Source organism: Chanodichthys erythropterus, chromosome 19, assembly GCF_024489055.1.
Source record: "Chanodichthys erythropterus isolate Z2021 chromosome 19, ASM2448905v1, whole genome shotgun sequence".
NCBI lineage: Eukaryota > Metazoa > Chordata > Actinopteri > Cypriniformes > Xenocyprididae > Chanodichthys > Chanodichthys erythropterus.
The window spans coordinates 30864372-30883862 of NC_090239.1; the positions used below are offsets into that span (position 1 = coordinate 30864372).

General features: G+C 35.7%; 1 protein-coding gene across 1 annotated transcript in view; it reads right to left on the reverse strand.

Annotated features, from left to right (window-relative positions):
• The window catches only part of heatr1 (HEAT repeat containing 1), a 40729-nt gene extending 23912 nt beyond the window's left edge, over positions 1-16817 (reverse strand). Inside the window, exons 1-18 of the mRNA XM_067370328.1 lie at positions 16741-16817; positions 15964-16105; positions 12201-12417; positions 11788-11929; positions 11587-11688; positions 11356-11502; positions 10176-10387; positions 9903-10033; positions 6524-6623; positions 6293-6397; positions 6069-6186; positions 4936-5043; positions 4699-4794; positions 4509-4591; positions 2442-2653; positions 1516-1637; positions 1063-1257; positions 137-305 (exon numbers count right to left, since the gene is read on the reverse strand). Coding sequence (XP_067226429.1) covers positions 137-305; positions 1063-1257; positions 1516-1637; positions 2442-2653; positions 4509-4591; positions 4699-4794; positions 4936-5043; positions 6069-6186; positions 6293-6397; positions 6524-6623; positions 9903-10033; positions 10176-10387; positions 11356-11502; positions 11587-11688; positions 11788-11929; positions 12201-12417; positions 15964-16105 — 2401 coding nt within the window. The 5' untranslated portion in view covers positions 16741-16817. The remainder of the gene's footprint in view (positions 1-136; positions 306-1062; positions 1258-1515; positions 1638-2441; positions 2654-4508; positions 4592-4698; positions 4795-4935; positions 5044-6068; positions 6187-6292; positions 6398-6523; positions 6624-9902; positions 10034-10175; positions 10388-11355; positions 11503-11586; positions 11689-11787; positions 11930-12200; positions 12418-15963; positions 16106-16740) is intronic.
• Positions 16818-19491: the final 2674 nt, after the last annotated feature.

Consider the following 19491-nt stretch of genomic DNA (forward strand, 5'->3'; position numbering starts at 1 on the left):
AAAGTATTTAAATAGTGTGAATATTAAAATTTTAGTTCTTTCAGTTTACATAAAATGTAAGTTGCCACAAATGAAGACTTGTGGAATATTTATTACAATCACATTACAGTTCACAGTTAAATAAGCCGTCCATTACCTTTAAATGTGGAATCTGGACATTTGAGTGCCTTGATGAAAAGCTGCAGCAGTGAAAGCAGAAGGAGGTCTTGTTCTCTCTCTGCATTGAGACCAGAGCTAATTTTCTGCAGAAACTTGCCCAATACCACAAAGACCGGAAGACACTCATATACCTCTTCATTAGAAGCCTAACATACATTAGAGAAAAAAGAGAAAATTAACATTGGACTTAAAGGGTTATTTCACATCACCCAGAAATGCCAAACTCATAAGACCTTCGTTTATATTCAGAACACAAATTAAGATATTTTTGATCTGAAGGTTTTTGAACCACACATAGGCAGCAACGTCATCGCACAAAAAGTATTGCTGTCGCTTCATAACATTAAGTTTGAACCACTGTAGTCACGTTGACTATTTTAATGATGTCTCTGACTACCTTTCTGGACCTCAAAATGTGCAGTGACGTTGATGCCTATGTGTGGTTCAGAAACCTTTGGATTTCATCAAAAATATCTTAATTTGTATTCCAAAGATGAACAAAGGTCTTACGAATTTGGGATGATGTGAGGGTGAGTACTTAATGACAGAAATTACATTTTTATGTGAACACTTTAAATACAAATGTGTAATATATATATACATATATATATATATATATAGTAACTGTATGGGTCAAAATTAGATTTATAATTATCGGCACCAGTCAACACAGCACAGTACATGGTGTTGATAACAACATAAGAGGTTGTCTAATCATAGCAATATCGATCATTTTTAAAACCTATGGTTGACATCAATAGGTCATCTTGCTCTAGAGGCTGATGATGAACATCATGAATTCCTAGTCAAAATCTTCTTAAAACTGTTACTGGCCAGAATTTCTGCATCAGTGCATCACAAATAGTAGATTGTGGCCATTTGTTTCTGCATTTGCACTCTGACCTGTTCAGGTTGGATTGTGTGGACCTGTAGTAGTAATGGCTCCAGTAGTTTGTACACACTCTGTGCTGTGTGGAAATGTTGACCCTCCATCATGGACTGCAAACTCTGTAGCAGTGCTGAACTGAACACCACAAACGCGGTTCTTTCCCGCACACTGCTGCCCTGGCGGCTCAGAATATCACAGACATTCTTCAGCTGCAAGATACACAAAAGAAAACACAGCAAAGACAATGTTGGTTCTGTATCAAGAGATTTGAATGGAAACAACTTGCGCAGGTTTGTAAAACTCTTAAAAAGTCACACAAAAAATAAAAAATTCTTCTGTGGAAGAAACATTGCTGTTTAAACAACATTAACTTATGCATTTTCTTAAAGAAACAAACTGATATAGTTTTGGAGGTAAATGATGAGAGAATGTTAATTTGTGGGTATATTAGGATGTTTGACACTAACAGAGTTTCGCTTGGTTGCATGATCCATGTTAGCAAAGTTCTTGATCAGAGTTGTTGCGAGCATTTGGTTGGCCACCTCCAGCACATCTGATGGAGAGGTTTTGTCCAGAACATCCTTTAGCACTATGAATAAAGGAAAAGCAGACAACATGAATCAAAACTGATTTAATCAAAATCTAATAAATTTCTCTGTCTCTGATACAAAGCCAGTGTGGGCAGGGAAAATAAATTTTAACCAATTAAAATTATGTTATAAAATAAAATTATTTTAACTGATAACAACACATTATTTCTTGCTGAACATTCCTTTTTTACGCAGACAGTCACATTATAAAACCTTGTGAATGTAAAATAATATCTACTGGACATTTCTTCTTGGAAATTTCCATAAAATACCATTCCAGAGCAGTAAAAACTAAAGGTGGCAGTTCGAATGAATGAATGGATTTTAATAGGCAAATACTTAAGAATCTATGAATGCCTCATCATTACAGCGATTATTATGTTTCTTGCATGTTATGTTTCACAACGGTTATTTTAACCGCAATTGATGGTGTGTGTAGCTTTTATTTTTTAAACAACCATGTCAGAAGATGTATCATGACCATATTTCAGGATGACAATGTCAAGACACAATCAAAATTGTGAAAAAATGTTTGGGAGGGAGCGTGAAGAATCATTTTCACACACAAACTGGCATCTCTGATTCCTGATCTTAATTTCATTGAAAGTTTTTAGGATGTGCTGGAAGAGACTTTACAGAGTGCTGTCCTCCTGCATTGTCAACACAAAATCTTGACCAAAAATGAACGCGTTGGAAACAACATATTAAAATACCTATTAAGATCCAAACAACGACTTTTTTTTGGCACAGTGTGTGTGTGTGTGTGTGTAATTATTATTATTATTTCTGCCTGTAAAATGTACCTTTGGCCCAACCCTGAGTTAGAGGATGCTTGGAGAGCAGAGTGGTTTCAGCAATAGAAGATGCCATCTGCAGCTCCACACACTTGGGCGTAGCACTGGTCAGCACCAGGAAGGGCACGAGCTCCCAACTAATCTGTTCCTCAAGATCTGGGTTGCCCTCAATAATACGTGGGTCATCGAGAAGTTGCACAGCCTCTTTTAGCACTGAACACCTGCAGAAAACAAGACCAGATAAAGCCTGACTAAAGCCAAACTAGAGTATCTTTCTTAGTGTGGAAACTACATTATCATTTATGAGCATACAGCGATATGGATAGATACATCATGATATGATGTATTAATGCAATGTGTAAAAAAAAAAAAAAAAAAAAATTAAATCCACCTTTATTTGGACACATACACGAGCAAAGTATGATGACCATTGTAAGCATTTCCAAAGCACACATTCTCTTTTAAACTGTACAAGCACCAGATGATCACAAGGTAGCAGCCTAGCAGTAGTGCCATCAACGGCAGCCAAAAAACAAACACTGACACATATTCTCTCCTGTTGGACTCAAGTCATGGGAAGCACAGAACAATGAAAGTCTATTCTAGACTGTTGTCATCAGGGGCATCGGACAGGGAGTAATAGTGGGACTGAGTAACAGGGGCATACAAGGATATTGATAATCAATAATATTATCATGGTAACATTACATAGTTACAATATCATGCTACCTGGAGGAAATAAATAATGGCAAGACTCAATTTTCCATCCATAAAAATGAGAAATGTTCTTCATTTGCCTGGCAGCATTTGCCCTCCCATGTTAGCAATCCCCTCCCCTATCAAAAGGAAAAGTTGTTTCAACTTGTAGTCTGGTGCTTAGGGTCAAATTCAGCATGTGGCATGGTAGGAAGTCCCAGACTACAAAAAATGAAGCCTAAATCGGGTTATCAAAAAAGAAAGCAGCGAAGAGTGCTTGCGCTCTGAAGAGAGTGCAAAACATAATGCTTACAAAGTTTCTATTTGCTGCATTGACCATAGTAGCCAATCACAGGGAAGTCTTTTGAGCACATAAATTCAATTACCAATCAGAGGTGTTTAAGTTAGTCAGAATCCCTTATACTCAAAACCCCAGAGTTTTCTTTCAGGATGAGCTCAGAGTTCTGAACGCTCGTGGATCCTTTCACTATAACCAACAAAATGCAGACAATGTAAATAAGAGATTCACTGTGCTTCATTGATTATAATGGGAGTTTTCACAATACTGCAGAAAAGAAACTGAAGTGATTGGCACCTTCTATGCTTATGAAGAGAAAGCACTTTGCAAGCTTTCTGTATATATCCCATTCACTATTTAAATAAAAGTTGTGTTTTTATGCTGCCAACACTACACACTGCAGTTTCAGGAGTGACAACCACGTATAAATACGGGGGAAAATCCTATAAATCGTTGTTCCAAAGTGTTATCATGAGATGATAACCATGATGTAAATGAAAGTAATAGCCATAACAATGGATGGAAGAAAAGTTCTTAATTTTATTCTTCAGGGTTTTTTATTACTGACTTTTCACTTTATTTTTTTTAAAAACAATGATTGCTTAAAAGGTAGGGTAGGCAACTTCACAGGCTAGCAATAGCAAGCTAGCTTTGAAAGCAGTTCCCACCCTCCCTTCAGAGCACTCATGACAAGAAGGCACACAGCAGAGTCTGCAAAGCGTCACGAGAGTAGGGCTGGGCGATATATCGCATGCGATTGTCACGCGCATTTCGTCAGTAAAGCCGGTTCCCTGATTACCGCTAAATCGCCATCACTTGCTTTCAAATGGAGCGACATTTAATAGACAGAACTGTAGATCACTGACAAGCTACACAATATCGAGAGATGGTGTTAAATTACCTCATGTCTCAAAGCACATAATATTATAATAATAATGAACGTAAACAACTTACAGAGCTCATACCCCCTGACTGCTGCAGATTCATTTCGGAGTTGATAGTGTTGACATAGAAATGCAAAAATCCAGGTCCGAGGACCAGCTCAGAGTTAAAGAAGGTAAAAAAAAAATCAGTTAACTAACCAATCTGCAGATGGTTTGATGCGATGAAGAAGTGAAATCAAACAGGAAACAGTCTCCTCTGGATCCATTAGTCCCACATGAAGCTGTCAAGCAACCATAACTGACAGTGAACATTTAAATTGTACAAAAAATAAGACAAATTGAAAGTTTGTGACCAAAACTAATTACATGCATGATACGGTCATCTTACTTGCAATGCTTTAAGTGAAGACAGCACAATCTCTGGCGCATCATCCTTTACTCTCTCCAGCAATGCATCTTTCAAAAATGCCTCATCAAAGCCACTCTGCTCCATAAAGACACACGCACAAAAAGCATCTCATCATTAGTTCATTAATGTGCATCTCTTAGATGTTTAATGGAATATGAGAAAAACAAGGTGAAGAAGCGTAAGCTAACATTAAAAGAGAATACAAAAGATACACACGTGTTCTGAGGTGAGGATCTTCTTCAGGTAGTCTACTGCCATATTTCTCACAGAAGGTAGTGGATGATTCAGGCTGAGCATCAGAGAGGTATCGGACTCTGGCAGGATCTGCATATAAATAACATTTTAAAGTCTTGTTTTGGTTTTATTAAAGGGATATTCACCCCAAAATTAAAATTCTGTCATTAATTACTCGCCCTCATGTCGTTCCAAACCCGTAAGACTTTTGTTAATCTTTGGAACACAAATGAAGATCTTTGATGAAATCTTGGAGCTTTCTGACCCTCCATTGACAGCTACGTAACTAACGCTTTGACACTTCAAAAAGCTCATAAAGAGATCGTAAAACTAATCCATGTGAATTGAGTGGCTTAGTCCAATTTCAACAATTTAGGCTTTTAATCACAATTTTTTTTTTTTTTTTTGGTGAACTATCCCTTTAAACATCTACTTAAATGATTAATGTCATTATTTTTTAAGCAGCGTTAATGCATCTATTTTGACAGTTGATTTCTAAAAACTAATCAAGTTTGAGAGCTGACTGAAACTGATCAGAATCGCAAACACATTCACAAAATTTTGTATTGCAGATCAGTAAATAAGAGAAATGCCATCTTTATAGGTAATTATAAATTTAACCTAAATGGAAAATTTAACAAAAGAAAAGACATTTGCAGTCATTGTTTGGAGAAACGTAATCATTGAAGCTCAGCATTTATTTAGCCCATAAAATGTGAGGAAGTTGTTTTATTGAATTTATATATCACTATATTATATCATGTTTGCATTGTTTTAATGCAGTTTGAGGTACAGTCTCTTTGTTTGTGTGAAAATCATGAACACAATCCTAAACAAACATTTCTAAACATATCTCATTATTACACAGTGCTCTGGAATACTTCTGCATATTTTTACATAATTGATTATCGTCACAGGTAACGGATTCAGGTGAACTGATTTGATGTGTCCCATATTAACTAATATCAGTTTCACATCAGGGTCCTGATTATCCTGTCAGAATTTATTTTGCGATAAAAGTCAGCTGACTGTACAATATTATGGATTATTTGTTAGCTCCAAAATAAAGACTAAAAAATAAGAATAAATAAATAGCACACAGAATGGTTTCCTACCTGATATTTTCCACAGCTCATCGTAAGTGAGATGAACTGATGAAGCAGACCTTTTTCATCATCAGTTGACACATTTTTGACATGATTTTCCAGTGCCACATCCAGTGCACCTGGATACCTACGAGCAAAACCCACTCAAAGATAAACAAAACACTCCTTGTGATTGAATAACATTTTATGAGCTATACTATACTACAAAAGTGCAGAAGTGACTATAAACCTACCTGGATTCAAAAAGTCGTACAGTAGACTGAATTCTCTGATTAAGAGCTGAAATCATATCCGAGGGAAGCTCACTGCCACAGGAAACATACTCCTCAAGAAGCAGCCTGAACAAAGCAACAAATGTACAAGAGTAAAGATCTAATAAATCATCAGACCATCATACAGTACATGCATAATGTACAGGGAAAAGAGAGTTTCACTCAATTAAAGCTAAATTGAACCCCGCTTACTTGGCTGCAGTGTTCTCCAAGTTGTTGGATAGTTGAAGATTCTGAAACAGTGATTGTAATAGTCCAGTACTTTCTGACAAACCTTCAATCGGCTGTTCACCTATTAAGAAACAAATGTGACAACAGCAATTTTACTTTTGATTATTTTGATTAAGGGTCTAGGTATCACTAGGTATTTGCTCCTTGACACTACCAATCAAAATTTTGGACATTTATGCTTTATTATAACTACTTTCAATGTTTAGATTTGACTTAAACAAAAGGCTGGAATACACTACATGACATTTGGCCATATTTTTGCCACGATTTTTGTTCTATATCTTCCTTTGTGCACAGCAGAACAAAGAAATCTAAACAGGTTTGGAACAACTGTTCAAGGGTGAGTAAATGTTCACAGAATTTTCATTTTTGGGTGAACCATCCTTTTAAACCCTGTTCAGATGTAATCTTTGGTACACAGGTGAAGTATTCTGTGGTCATCAACAGAGAAACAAAGTCTCACATGGATTGATTACAGCATTTATATACATGGAAGTAGTGTGTCACAAGTTGCAAATGAACTTACGAAATCACTGGTTCATGTCACATCTTGGCTAGAACAATGCTGTTTACAGTTAAATATCTCTAAAACAATGAGTATGTTCTTTACCAAAACTAATAGTTATAATGTAGTACCAGATGTTTTTGTATCAGGAGAAAGATTACAAGTTGTATCTGAATATAAGTACCTTGGTGTTCTGATTGATTCCAAACTTTCATTTAAGGCTCAAGTTAAAAAGGTATGCAACCGGGTCAGGTTTAGTCTATCAAATTTTAGATTTATTCGCTGTTATATGTCATCTGAGTCTGCTCTGATGTATGTGCATTCTATGATCATTTCGCATATTACTTATTGTCTTACCACTTGGTCACAAGCTAGTATAACTACTTTGAAACCTCTGGAGTCATTGTATAAACAAACACTAAAAACTCTTGATCAGAAATCAGTTCACTTTCATCATTGTTTAATATTAAAAAAATACAATTTGCTAAGCTGGGATAACTTGATTAAATATGTGCATATTTGTTTACTGTTTAAGACTATACACAGTTTGACTTCACCATTAAAACAGTTTGTGAATATTAGAACAACCACACATCGATCGACAAGGGGAGGGGAAAGAGGGGACTGTATTATACCTCTCAAACGATGCAAATTCAGTCAGTCTGTATTTTCAGTTAGAGCTGCAAGGGAATGGAACTCCATCCCATCAACTATTAGAAAATTACATACTTTTGGTTTTTTTCAGTTTCATCTTAAAAAATGGTTACTGACAAATCAGCATTGTCAACATTAGTACAGTATTTTTGACAAAATAGACTTTTTTGTATAAATTGCTCTTGGCTATGTCGCCTTCTCCTGTTGCCATCTTTCTTATTAGTTTTTTTTTTTTTTTCTCTTCTCCTTTTTTTCTCTTTTTCTTTATTTTCTCTCTCTCTCTCCCTTTTTTTTTTTGCTTCTCTTCCTTCCTTTATATTATTATTATTTATTTTATTTTTTTTATTTTTTTATGATGTATATGCGTTTAATTATGTTATATCTTTGTTTTAGGGTGACTTTTTAACATTCTGTCAAGGGTCTGCAGATGAAAAATAGCCCTTTGGGCTAATTCTGGCACATTTACTGTAAAGTTTATTAATGTGCATTGACCCTACTAACTAACAATAAACATTATGAACGTTGCCTGGAAACAGCTCCAAGCTGCAATCTCATCATTACGGTACCTAAGCCAAAAATTTAATGCAACTTTTTAAAGATATGAGAAAAGATCTTTTGCCAATGTACTTGTCTGACTGAATTTATACAACTCCTACTGGGAGCACTTTGATGGTTTACATTTATTCAATCTGGATCTGAAATGTAGGGTAGGGCAGGACATGATTTTGTCCACTTGAAATTGATTGGAATGTTGTCATTTGCTAAATCTGCGCTCTCACGTGAGCGACTGGAAGTGCTGGAAGAAAAGGATTTTTGACTAGGCCTCACACCGGTGCACAGGTCATCAGACAAGAGATGGAATTGCAAGGGAGAGTGGAAGTTAATGCGTTTCTGTGGGAATTTTTGCCCAATCTTCCAGTAGAGCTTTTCTGAGGCCAGGCACTGTTGTTGGACAAAAAGGCCTGGCTCGCAGTCTACATTCCAGTTCATCCCAAAGGTGTTCAATGGGGCTGAGGCCAGGGCTCTGTGCAGGCCAGTCAAGTTCTTCCACACCAACCCATCCAACCGTATTTTTATGGACCTTGCTTTGTGCACTGGGGCACAAACATGCTGGAATAGAAAATGCCTTCCCCAAACTGTTACCACAAAATTGGAAGCATTGCATTGTCCAAAATGTCTTGGTATGCTGAAGCATTAAGATTTTCTTTCACTGGAAGTAATGGGTGTAGCCCAACCCCTGAAAAACAGCCCCATACCATTATCCCTCCTCTACCAATCTTTACAGTTAGCACAATACAGTCAGGCAATGTTCTCCTGGCATAAGGTAAATCCAGACTCGCCCATCAGACTGCCAAACAGAGCAGAGCTATTTGTCAGTACACAGAACACGTTTTTATTGCTCCAAAGTCGTGTGGCGGAGTGTTTTTCACCACTCCATGTGACGCTTGGCATTGTACTTGGTGATGTGAACCTTACATGCAGCTGCTCAGCCATATAAACCTATCCCACTGTACAGCTCCTTTGTGCTAATATTAACGCTAGTGGAAGTTTGGAACTCTTGAGCTATGGAATTATCAGAGCATTGGCATCTTTTACACACCATGCATCTTAGCAGTCAGTGACTTTATGTGGTACTTTTTTTTCCCCCAATGAAATAGCTTTGCTACTGAATCGCTACATTATATTTTTCAGTAACAAGGGGGTTATGTCACTGTTTTTACAGGAATTAAACTTACAGCTTCATTCTTAGTTGACAGAGATGCAGGTAAATGCATATCTCTCTCTCAATAATTAATGCAAATAAATGCAATAATTCATTCATTCAAATAAATGTAATCTTACCACATTGCTTTATCTCTGTGACTGATTTTAAGAGGCAGAAAGCTAGATCTAACAAGCCATAAATTACAAAAACAATTAATTTTTACACTTCCGTTCAACTGTTGCACTGAAAACATCAATAACAGCTTTAACTTGTAAATGCCGGCAAACAACCATGGTATAAGTGGGATAATCCACGGCTAGCTGTGCATTAAACGATCTGAACACAAATTCTGAATGCAATTCTTTGCCTCCACGTCATGCAAAAAAACTGTTTAATGCACAGCTAGCATTAAACATAATTTAAGAATTTGGATTGCATGGTGATTAAGTTCACATAGAGCACAGATAGAAACCAACCATCCTGCGTCATCACAGAGTGTATGAGATGGGGCAGCAGGTAACTCAGTAAGGGACTGATGTCATGGACTGCAGCTATATTCTGGAGTGTGGACACCAGGGTGGGGGTAGCACACAGGTACCCAAATGCCCTAATGGGAAAAGAAAAAAAATAATGAAATATTTTAGATTGCAGATAATTTTGAGAGAAACAAACATGACTAGTCCTTGGGGAACACATCATTTACAACTACTATTCAAAGTCAAAGTAGAGAACAAATTACTAAAACTTACTTTGGACCAACTACACCTTCTTTCTGGTTCTGCAAGAGGATGATAATGCAGCTCAAGCCCTCTCTGGTCAGCTGTGGCATTCGACCTAGAGACCTGCACAACTGCACGGTCAGAGTGTCCACCAGCTGATCCTCCATCACTACCTTCACTGCCATCTGACACACGATCATGTAAGTGGCAGCAGTGTAGTCTAAAAAGTTAGATTTCAGCCCCTGGTTATATAAGGAAAAAGCAGAAAATTATTTAGATTCAGTAGCATACATCTTTTCTTGGGCCTGGTACAACATTCCTATCAAACATTTATTTTCAGCCGTTCCATTTTGTGACAAAATGTACTTTAAATGTGGTTGACCAATACATATGCCAATTATAATTAATCATTTTGTGTACATTGCATTTGCTATCATTACTGTGTTATGTATATATGGCCAATACATTGTACCCCACCACCCGATATAGACACTTGAATCAGTTATTGACTGTTTACATGCACACAAACACTCAGATATTACCAATCTGATTGCCCAATTATGTTTAAGACAATATTTATTATGCAAACTACTTAAATCAAGAAATTTTATTTTTCTGTTTAAATTATATTAGATTGTAGAAAATAAGTAAGGAATAATTAACGACGGGCAGTTGAATTCTTAGAAAATAACACACACCCGAGGTGGTAATGTGGCCACGACGCTACAAAGGCAGCGGTGTCTCTACTAATAGCAAAACTATACGTTTATTTACCTCAAGAACCGCACAGTTATTACCTCACTGGCGAGAAATGTCATGTAGCTTTTAAGCTGCTAAACTATTTTACCAATTAATTTATAAGAGCAGCGCTGACAAAACGTGCCCGTGTGTACGTTTGAAAGAGAGAGCGGGAGAAAGTATGCCCTTTCAGTACACAAAACACATTTTGTGGCAAAAACCATGACAATAATTTGTCGTTTTCATCCTATTGCTTACTATATTTATTTGGTCAGTGTCGTTGTGGGTTCATATCAGTTGGTTACTAATTAAAATTCTGAAAATCAAAGCTTATATCATTATATTCATGTTAAGTCAAAAATAATTATACAATATTACAAAAATATAATCCATCAAAAACATCTCAGACACACATATATATAAAATATAAACTTAATTACATCAGCATTATGTTCTTGAATCATTGTCTTACCAGTTGTACAAATGGAAGCAGCTTGGCAATAATAGAGTTAGTTATCTTCTCCACTGCATCAAGTGCAGAAACGATGGTAGATGCATAGAAAGAGAAAATCACACGCAGCTGCGGACAGTTCCCATCCCGGACAAATTCAGAGTATGCCTATGATATTATTCAAAGTATTAACCAGTGCATTAATATATTGGCAGACTTTAACCAGAATAGCACACAGCCCAGGTTTCTTACCTTTACTGAATTTGTGACCATAGAACAAATGAAATCCATGAAGCCTAAATCCTTATAGCAGTGTGTGAGCAGAGTTCCTCGGGCCAGGGGAACACCCGGTTTCTATAGATAAAGCACAGAGCAGTTAGAAGAGTCACAATCACAAAAGGTATATCATTCTCTACACTGACTACATATATGATATGAAATGATATAGTTTACCTGAAGTCCATGCAGCCAGTGCCATTTGTGGGTTGGATCCTCTATCTTTAAAAGCTGGATCACTCGTACAAACACTTTAGTCTCATGATACGGTAAAACACAAGCAATCAGGCTGTCCTGGTTGTACAGCTGAATGTGGAATCTGAAATCAAGATTTTTATATTATTTTTCCATTCTACAATATATATTATATTATAAGAAGGTGTATGATTTCTACGCTACTAGTTCTCAAAACAAAATTGCAATAATTATAACCAAAGTAGAATAAATTACACACATTTTAAATGAAGAAAATCCTAAAACACAGCACAATTTTGACACTAACAAGTTTATCACACTCTAAAACAATAGTGTGCAAACTGTTGAGACTCAAACACCTAAAGTGTGACAATGGCAAATCTATTGAAGGTTACCTGTGTATTAGCCATTCAATGCATTTCAGAGCAGGCTTGAGAAGAAAGTAAGGTGACAGTCGAGTAAGAAATAGAGAGATGCTCTTGTCCAGTTTCTTGTTGACTTCTTTGGACTGAATGCTGCGCTCTAAGGTCAGAGAGGCTTGATTAAACAGAGTCTCCTGAAATTCACTGAATGCTGGATCAATACCCATCAGCTCCTCAAGTCCTGTGCATCCTATTCAGAATGATCAATAACAGCAGAAATTAGACAAGGTGACTGCTTGCTGCAATTATAAACAGGTGAATGATTACAGTAAATCTGCTTGTAAAAGCTAAATCAATTGTGAAACGATGATTGCAAGATGACCCTAAACCATGAGCAGCACAACACTGTCTATTTATAATAAATAGTGTGTGCATAGTTAACAGAGAATTGGGTTACATAACTAAAAATTAACTGGCCTACAATGAGCTCTGATGAGAAGTGATGATTTATGATTCTATATATGCCATAACTCATTAGAAGTGTTTAATAGCTAAATTCCAGGTGAAGAAACTACACTTCCCATAATTCTGAAGAAAGATGCACCAATAAAGTGCATTAGTGCCCACTCACTTTTTCAGCAGCAATAATGGGAGTATTTTTTCCATTCATTTTTCCCATAGGGATTTAAAATATTTCTTTGACAAAGCTTTGACTATGAACCAAACCAACCAGCTACAAGGTGAATCACAACATTACAACTTATTTGAAAGTTAGGGATGCACCGATGTATTGGCAAATAATCAGTTTTGGCTGATAAAAGCAATTATTTTCACTATCGGCCATCAGCCAATTGTTTAAAACAGCATATGATCAGAGCCGATTATCAATTAAAAGAGCTTGGAAAAACATGTCGGACCGCAACTCATACAGCGTGTAAAGAAAATGTGTGTTGTGTTGAATATAGACCTTATGCGCAAGAGAAACAAGCATGCAGCCATCTTTAGAAACTCAATCATCTTTTCAAAACATAATTTATTGTTTGAATTTTGTGAAAAAATTGACAGAATTTGAAAGCTGAGATTTAGTTTCTTATCACATGTAACAAAGCACAAAGCTCTTTGCAATTACTGGATAGGAGGCGCGCTACAAATAATTTTTGGTGTAGGGAAAAATGCAGACCTGGCAACCCTGGCTTGAGCTACGGGTTATTCATAGGGTCAAACAGAGCCTGCTTTTAAGTCACAATTTAACTGTTTAAGTGTTATTGTTGCATAAAGGGATAGTTCATCCAAAAATGAAAATTATCCCATGATTTACTCACCCTCAACCCATCCTAGGTGTATATGATTATCTATGATTATGATAACACATCTGAGTTATATTTAAAAGTATCCCGTCTCTTCCGAGCTTTATAATGGTAGTGAATGGCGCTGATGATTTTGAAGTCCAAGAAAGTACATCCATCCATCATAAAAGTAAAAGCTCCAGGGGGTAAATAAAGGCCTTCTAAAGTGAAGCGATGGGTTTTTGTAAGACAAATATCCATATTTTAAACTTCATAAACTATAATAACTAGCTCCTGGCAAATGGCTGTACACATCAAGTCTGACGTTTTGTTTTACTCTATCCTCTGTGCTTCCGCGTCTGTCAATACGGCATTCATCACGTCAGAGGTTACACTTCCGCCATATCTTGAAGCGTACGGTAATTTGCCAGAAGCTGGTTACTATAGTTTATAAAGTTTTAAATATGGATTTTTTTTTTTTTTTTTTTTTTTTTTATACAAAAAACAATCAATTGTAAAGTGTAACCTCTGACGTGATGAATGGCGTATTGACAGACACGGAAGCACAGAGGATAGAGTAAAACAAAACGCGGCTCACAAATTAGAAGTCTAAAACAAGAATGTTTAAAGAGAAATGTCAGAGGATTTTGATATAAAAGAAGAGGAGCTTGAGTTTATAGCCCAGCCCTATTTGTTTAAACCACGAGAGGCGTCTAAGTGTCCTACATTCTGCGTTATACATCACGTCAGACTAGATGTGTACAGCCATTTGCCAGGAGCTAGTTATTATTAGGGTTACAAAATTCCGGGAATTTTCAAAGCTGGAAACTTTCCATGGGAATTAACGGGAATTAATGGGAATAAACAGGGAATTTGCAAAATTGCAGTTTAGCCTTTAACAGGGTACTTAAATGTAGTTGAAAAAAAAAAAAAAACATTTTGCAGCATAATTTTCGTTAAAACAACCAGATTTAATGCAATTTCAGTTGATTTTTTTACCCTGCACATTCCTCAGTCACATTCACACAGCACACTACTTACTGCAGGGTTTTTGAGGCCACACCCCCTGCACGCACTGTGCATTTCCCCAGTCCATAACATGCACATTTGATCAAAAATACAGAAAGTAATATTGTGAAATATAACTACAATAATGTTTTTCTATTTTAATATACATTAAAATATAATTTATTTCTGTGATGCAAATTTTCAGCATCATTACTCCAGTCTTCAGTGTCACATGATCCTTCAGAAATCATTCTAATGTGCCAATTTGATACTCAATTACCAATGTTGGAAACTGCTTTATAACCTGATGATATGATACTTTTTTCAGGAGTTTTGATGAATACAAATTTAAAGAGCAGAATTTCTTTAAAATAGAAATCTTTTGTAACAATATACACTACCGTTCAAAATTTGAGGCCAGTGACTGTTTTCTTTCTTTTTTTTTGAAAGAAATTAATACTTTTATTCAGCAAGGACGTGTGAAATTGATAAAAAGTGATATTAAAGTGATACTGTTAGAAAAGATTTATATTTTGAATAAATTATGTTCTTTTTAACTTTTTATTCATCAATGAATCATGAAAAAAGTATTACAGGTTCCAAAATATATTAAGCAGCAACATTGATAATAACCGAGTATCAAATCAGCATATTAGAATGAGGATCATGTGACACTGAAATAACACATAACAATTGCTGCAATAAAAATATATTTATTTTACATATTTACTAAAATAGAATTAGATGAATGCGAAAAATAAATACCTGTAATTTTATGTTATGACCAAACAAAATGTTTATATTTATGTTTTTATATATTTTATTATAAATTTCCCCAAATTTCCAATTAATTCCCATAAATTCCCATAATTTCCCATAAATTCCTGTTAAGTTTCAAAATTGGAATATTTCCAAAATTCCCCAGGTTAAGTTCCCATGGAAAGTTTACGGAAATTTACCCGAAACTTTCCGCCCCTTTGCAACCCTAGTTATTATAGTTTATAAAGTTTAAAATATGGATATTTGTCTCACAAAAACCCATCACTTCACTTTAGAAGGCCTTTATTTACCCCCTGGAGCCGTATGGATTACTTTCATCATGGATGGATGCACTTTCTTGGGCTTCAAAATAGTGAGTCCCATTCACTATCATTATAAAGCTTGGAAGAGCCAGGATATTAAATAATTCTGATTATATACACCTAGGATGGCTTGATTGTGAGTGAATCATGGGATAATTTTCAATTCCCTTAAAACTGAACTTGCCTTAAATTCAACACAAGGGAGATTTTATTCACACAAAGTATGAGTTGCCAGTAGTAAAAATTATTACTTTTAATCATACGATATCGATTATTGGCCGATACATTGGTGCATCTCCTCCAATTTAAATGTATTATATGCAGTAACTGCATATCAATGAACATAGTATACAAGTTCAAAAGAGCAGTGTGTCTTGGAGAAAAAAACAAGAAAAAGCTCTGGTAGGACACAGAACTCACCCAGTGCATAGAAGGTGCTGCGGTCCATGGTGGCAGCATCTTTAGGGTCAAAGAGCACAGAGGCCACCTCTCTCCGGCTGAGCAGATTCGAGTCATTCTGCGGCAAAGCCAGCCGCTTCAACTGATGTGCTAAAGATGTCATCTAGAGACATGTAATAATAAAAGAATTTCTGTTTTTACACAAAGTAACCATTCTGCAGTTTCAATGGATGAATCTCACGAAAGAATACAACATCTTTCATCATATTCCCTCCCAAAATAATATTTTACATAAAGTTTACTTGAAAGAATTAAGTTTTTTCTTTTTGCTTAGTGTTATTTCATGATAATCAAACTGAAATGTACCCATACGTTAGCCTTTTTAGTTTTCAAGTAACTTTCATAACTGTTATTGAGATTATCATTAGAAGTATTACAATACAAATAATTACAGTAACGAAAACATTCATATATTTTGACTTTGGTGAAATAGAACTTGGACATGTTCTTGACAGGCTTCATGAGATTTACCGCATATGTGGTGCACCACAAATGTACCATATATTGATGATACAACAACAACAACAACAACAACAACAACAACAACAAAACGAAGATGTTTAAGTTATGATAAAAAAAGATGTTATGAGAATACTTTTGGGCTGTTAAAACACCTTATTTGCATACAATCAGGCTATAAGCGACACATGAAAAAGTTATTCTCATAAAAGATCAAATGTTTGGATCCAGTATATGAGTTTAGTAACCGTAATAGTAGCAGTAAATATATTCCCATACCTTTACTTGTAGTTATCACCGAGCAATTTCCACGTGCATACGCCTTGCTGCTAGTATGATTTTCCTCTCTGTTTTGCTGTCGGTGGCGGATGAATCAGTTGATGTTGTTATACTGCCACCTAGTGCATCGGGTGGTTTGTGCGACCAGTGGCAAAATATATGTAGACAGAAAACGCACAAGAGGGCGCTGTGCAAGCAAACTACATATTTACATTTTTGTTCATCTTTGTATTTTTCACACTAACAGATTCACCATCCCCAATATATATATATATATATATATATATATATATATATATATATATATATATATATATATATATATATATATATATATATATTTTTTTTTTTTTTATATAAAAAAACATAAAAATAGATATAAAATTGTCTGACCTATCATCTCATCAATGTTTCATAAAATGTGGTAAATATTGTAGCACATCTTGTCATGCAGTCAGTACATAATAGGATATAAAATATGTTTATGTAGAGCTGAGACAGGGGGTCAGATAATTCACTATACACATTTTTTCCCACTGTAGATATGTATTCATAGGCTGTGGTTTCATACATATACAGAGCTGGTAATGGATTACATAATCTGGATTACGTATAATTAGATTCCAAAATCAAGTACTTGTAGGCTAATTAAAACTACTTTTTTATGGCTTACATTACATATTATTTACACAATGGCAGTAAGTTGTTCACAATTCACTGATTCTCCTAATTTTTGATTTTTTTTTAACATTTATATTTTTTCATAATAAACTTGCCGCTTATATAGGCTATGTTTGAGTTTTTCCACCAGTGAGGGGGAAATATAGATAAAATATAGATGAATATAGATTAAATATATATGAAATATATAGGCCTATAGGAAATAATAATAATAATATAATAATAATATATATGAAATACAAACCCGATTCCAAAAAAGTTGGGACACTATACAAACTGTGAATAAAAAAGGAATGCAATAATTTACAATTCTCATAAACTTATATTTTATTCACAATAGAATATAGATAACATATCAAATGTTGAAAGTGAGACATTTTGAAATGTCATGCAAATATTGGCTCATTTTGGATTTCATGAGAGCTACACATTCCAAAAAAGTTGGGACAGGTAGCAATAAGAGGCTGGAAAAGTTAAATGTACATATAAGGAACAGCTGGAGGACCAATTTGCAACTTATTAGGTCAATTGGCAACATGATTGGGTATAAAAAGAGCCTCTCAGAGTGGCAGTGTCTCTTAGAAGTCAAGATGGGCAGAGGATCACCAATTCCCCCAATGCTGCGGCGAAAAATAGTGGAGCAATATCAGAAAGGAGTTTCTCAGAGAAAACTGCAAAGAGTTTGAAGTTATCATCATCTACAGTGCATAATATCATCCAAAGATTTAGAGAATCTGGAACAATCTCTGTGCGTAAGGATCAAGGCCGGAAAACCATAGTGGATGTCCGTGATCTTCGGGTCCTTAGACGGCACTGCATCACATACAGGAATGCTACTGTAAAAAGTCACAACTGAAATCACAACATGGGCTCAGGAATACTTCCAGAAAACGGTGAACACAATCTGTTGCAGGCTAAAACTCTATAGGTCAAAAAAGAAGCCATATCTAAACATGATCCAGAAGCGCAGGCATTTTCTCTGGGCTAAGGCTCATTTAAAATGGACTGTGGAAAAGTGGAAAACTGTTCTGTGGTCAGACGAATCAAAATTTGAAGTTCTTTTTGGAAAACTGGGATGCCATGTCATCCGGACTAAAGAGGACAAGGACAACCCAAGTTGTTATCAGCGCTCAGTTCAGAAGCCTGCATCTCTGATGGTATGGGGTTGCATGAGTGCGTGTGGCATGGGCAGCTTACACATCTGGAAAGGCACCATCAATGCTGAAAGGTATATCCAAGTTCTAGAACAACATGCTCCCATCCAGACGTCGTCTCTTTCAGGGAAGACCTTGCATTTTCCAACATGACAATGCTAGATCACATACTGCATCAATTACAACATCATGGCTGCGTAGAAGAAGGATCCGGGTACTGAAATGGCCAGCCTGCAGTCCAGATCTTTCACCCATAGAAAACATTTGGTGCTAGAGGAAGATGCGACAAAGAAGACCTAAGACAGTTGAGCAACTAGAAGCCTGTATTAGAGATGAATGGGATAACATTCCTATTCCTAAACTTGAGCAACTTGTCTCCTCAGTCCCCAGACATTTGCAGACTGTTATAAAAAGAAGAGGGGATGCCACACAGTGGTAAACATGGCCTTGTCCCAACTTTTTTGAGATGTGTTGATACCATGAAATTTAAAATCAACTTATTTTTCCCTTAAAATGATACATTTTCTCAGTTTAAACATTTGATATATCATCTATGTTGTATTCTGAATAAAATATTGAAATTTGAAACTTCCACATCATTGCATTCTGTTTTTATTCACGATTTGTACAATGTCCCAACTTTTTTGGAATCTGGTTTGTAGATATTTGATGTAGCAGTGATATTGCTGTGAATTTCATGTTTTTTGATATTTGTTTTTGTAATGTTGCTGTGTTCTAAATGTACTTAATTTTAAGTAAATATGTTTTAAAATCATAAGATGTGATTTTGTTTTATTCAGTGTTACTAGCAAACACTAACAGGTACATCAGTGTTAGTATTTTGAAGTATTAACTGTCCATACCTTGCATCTGTTGAGGCTCTTGTGAATAGAATGTATTTTTTGGAATATTTATA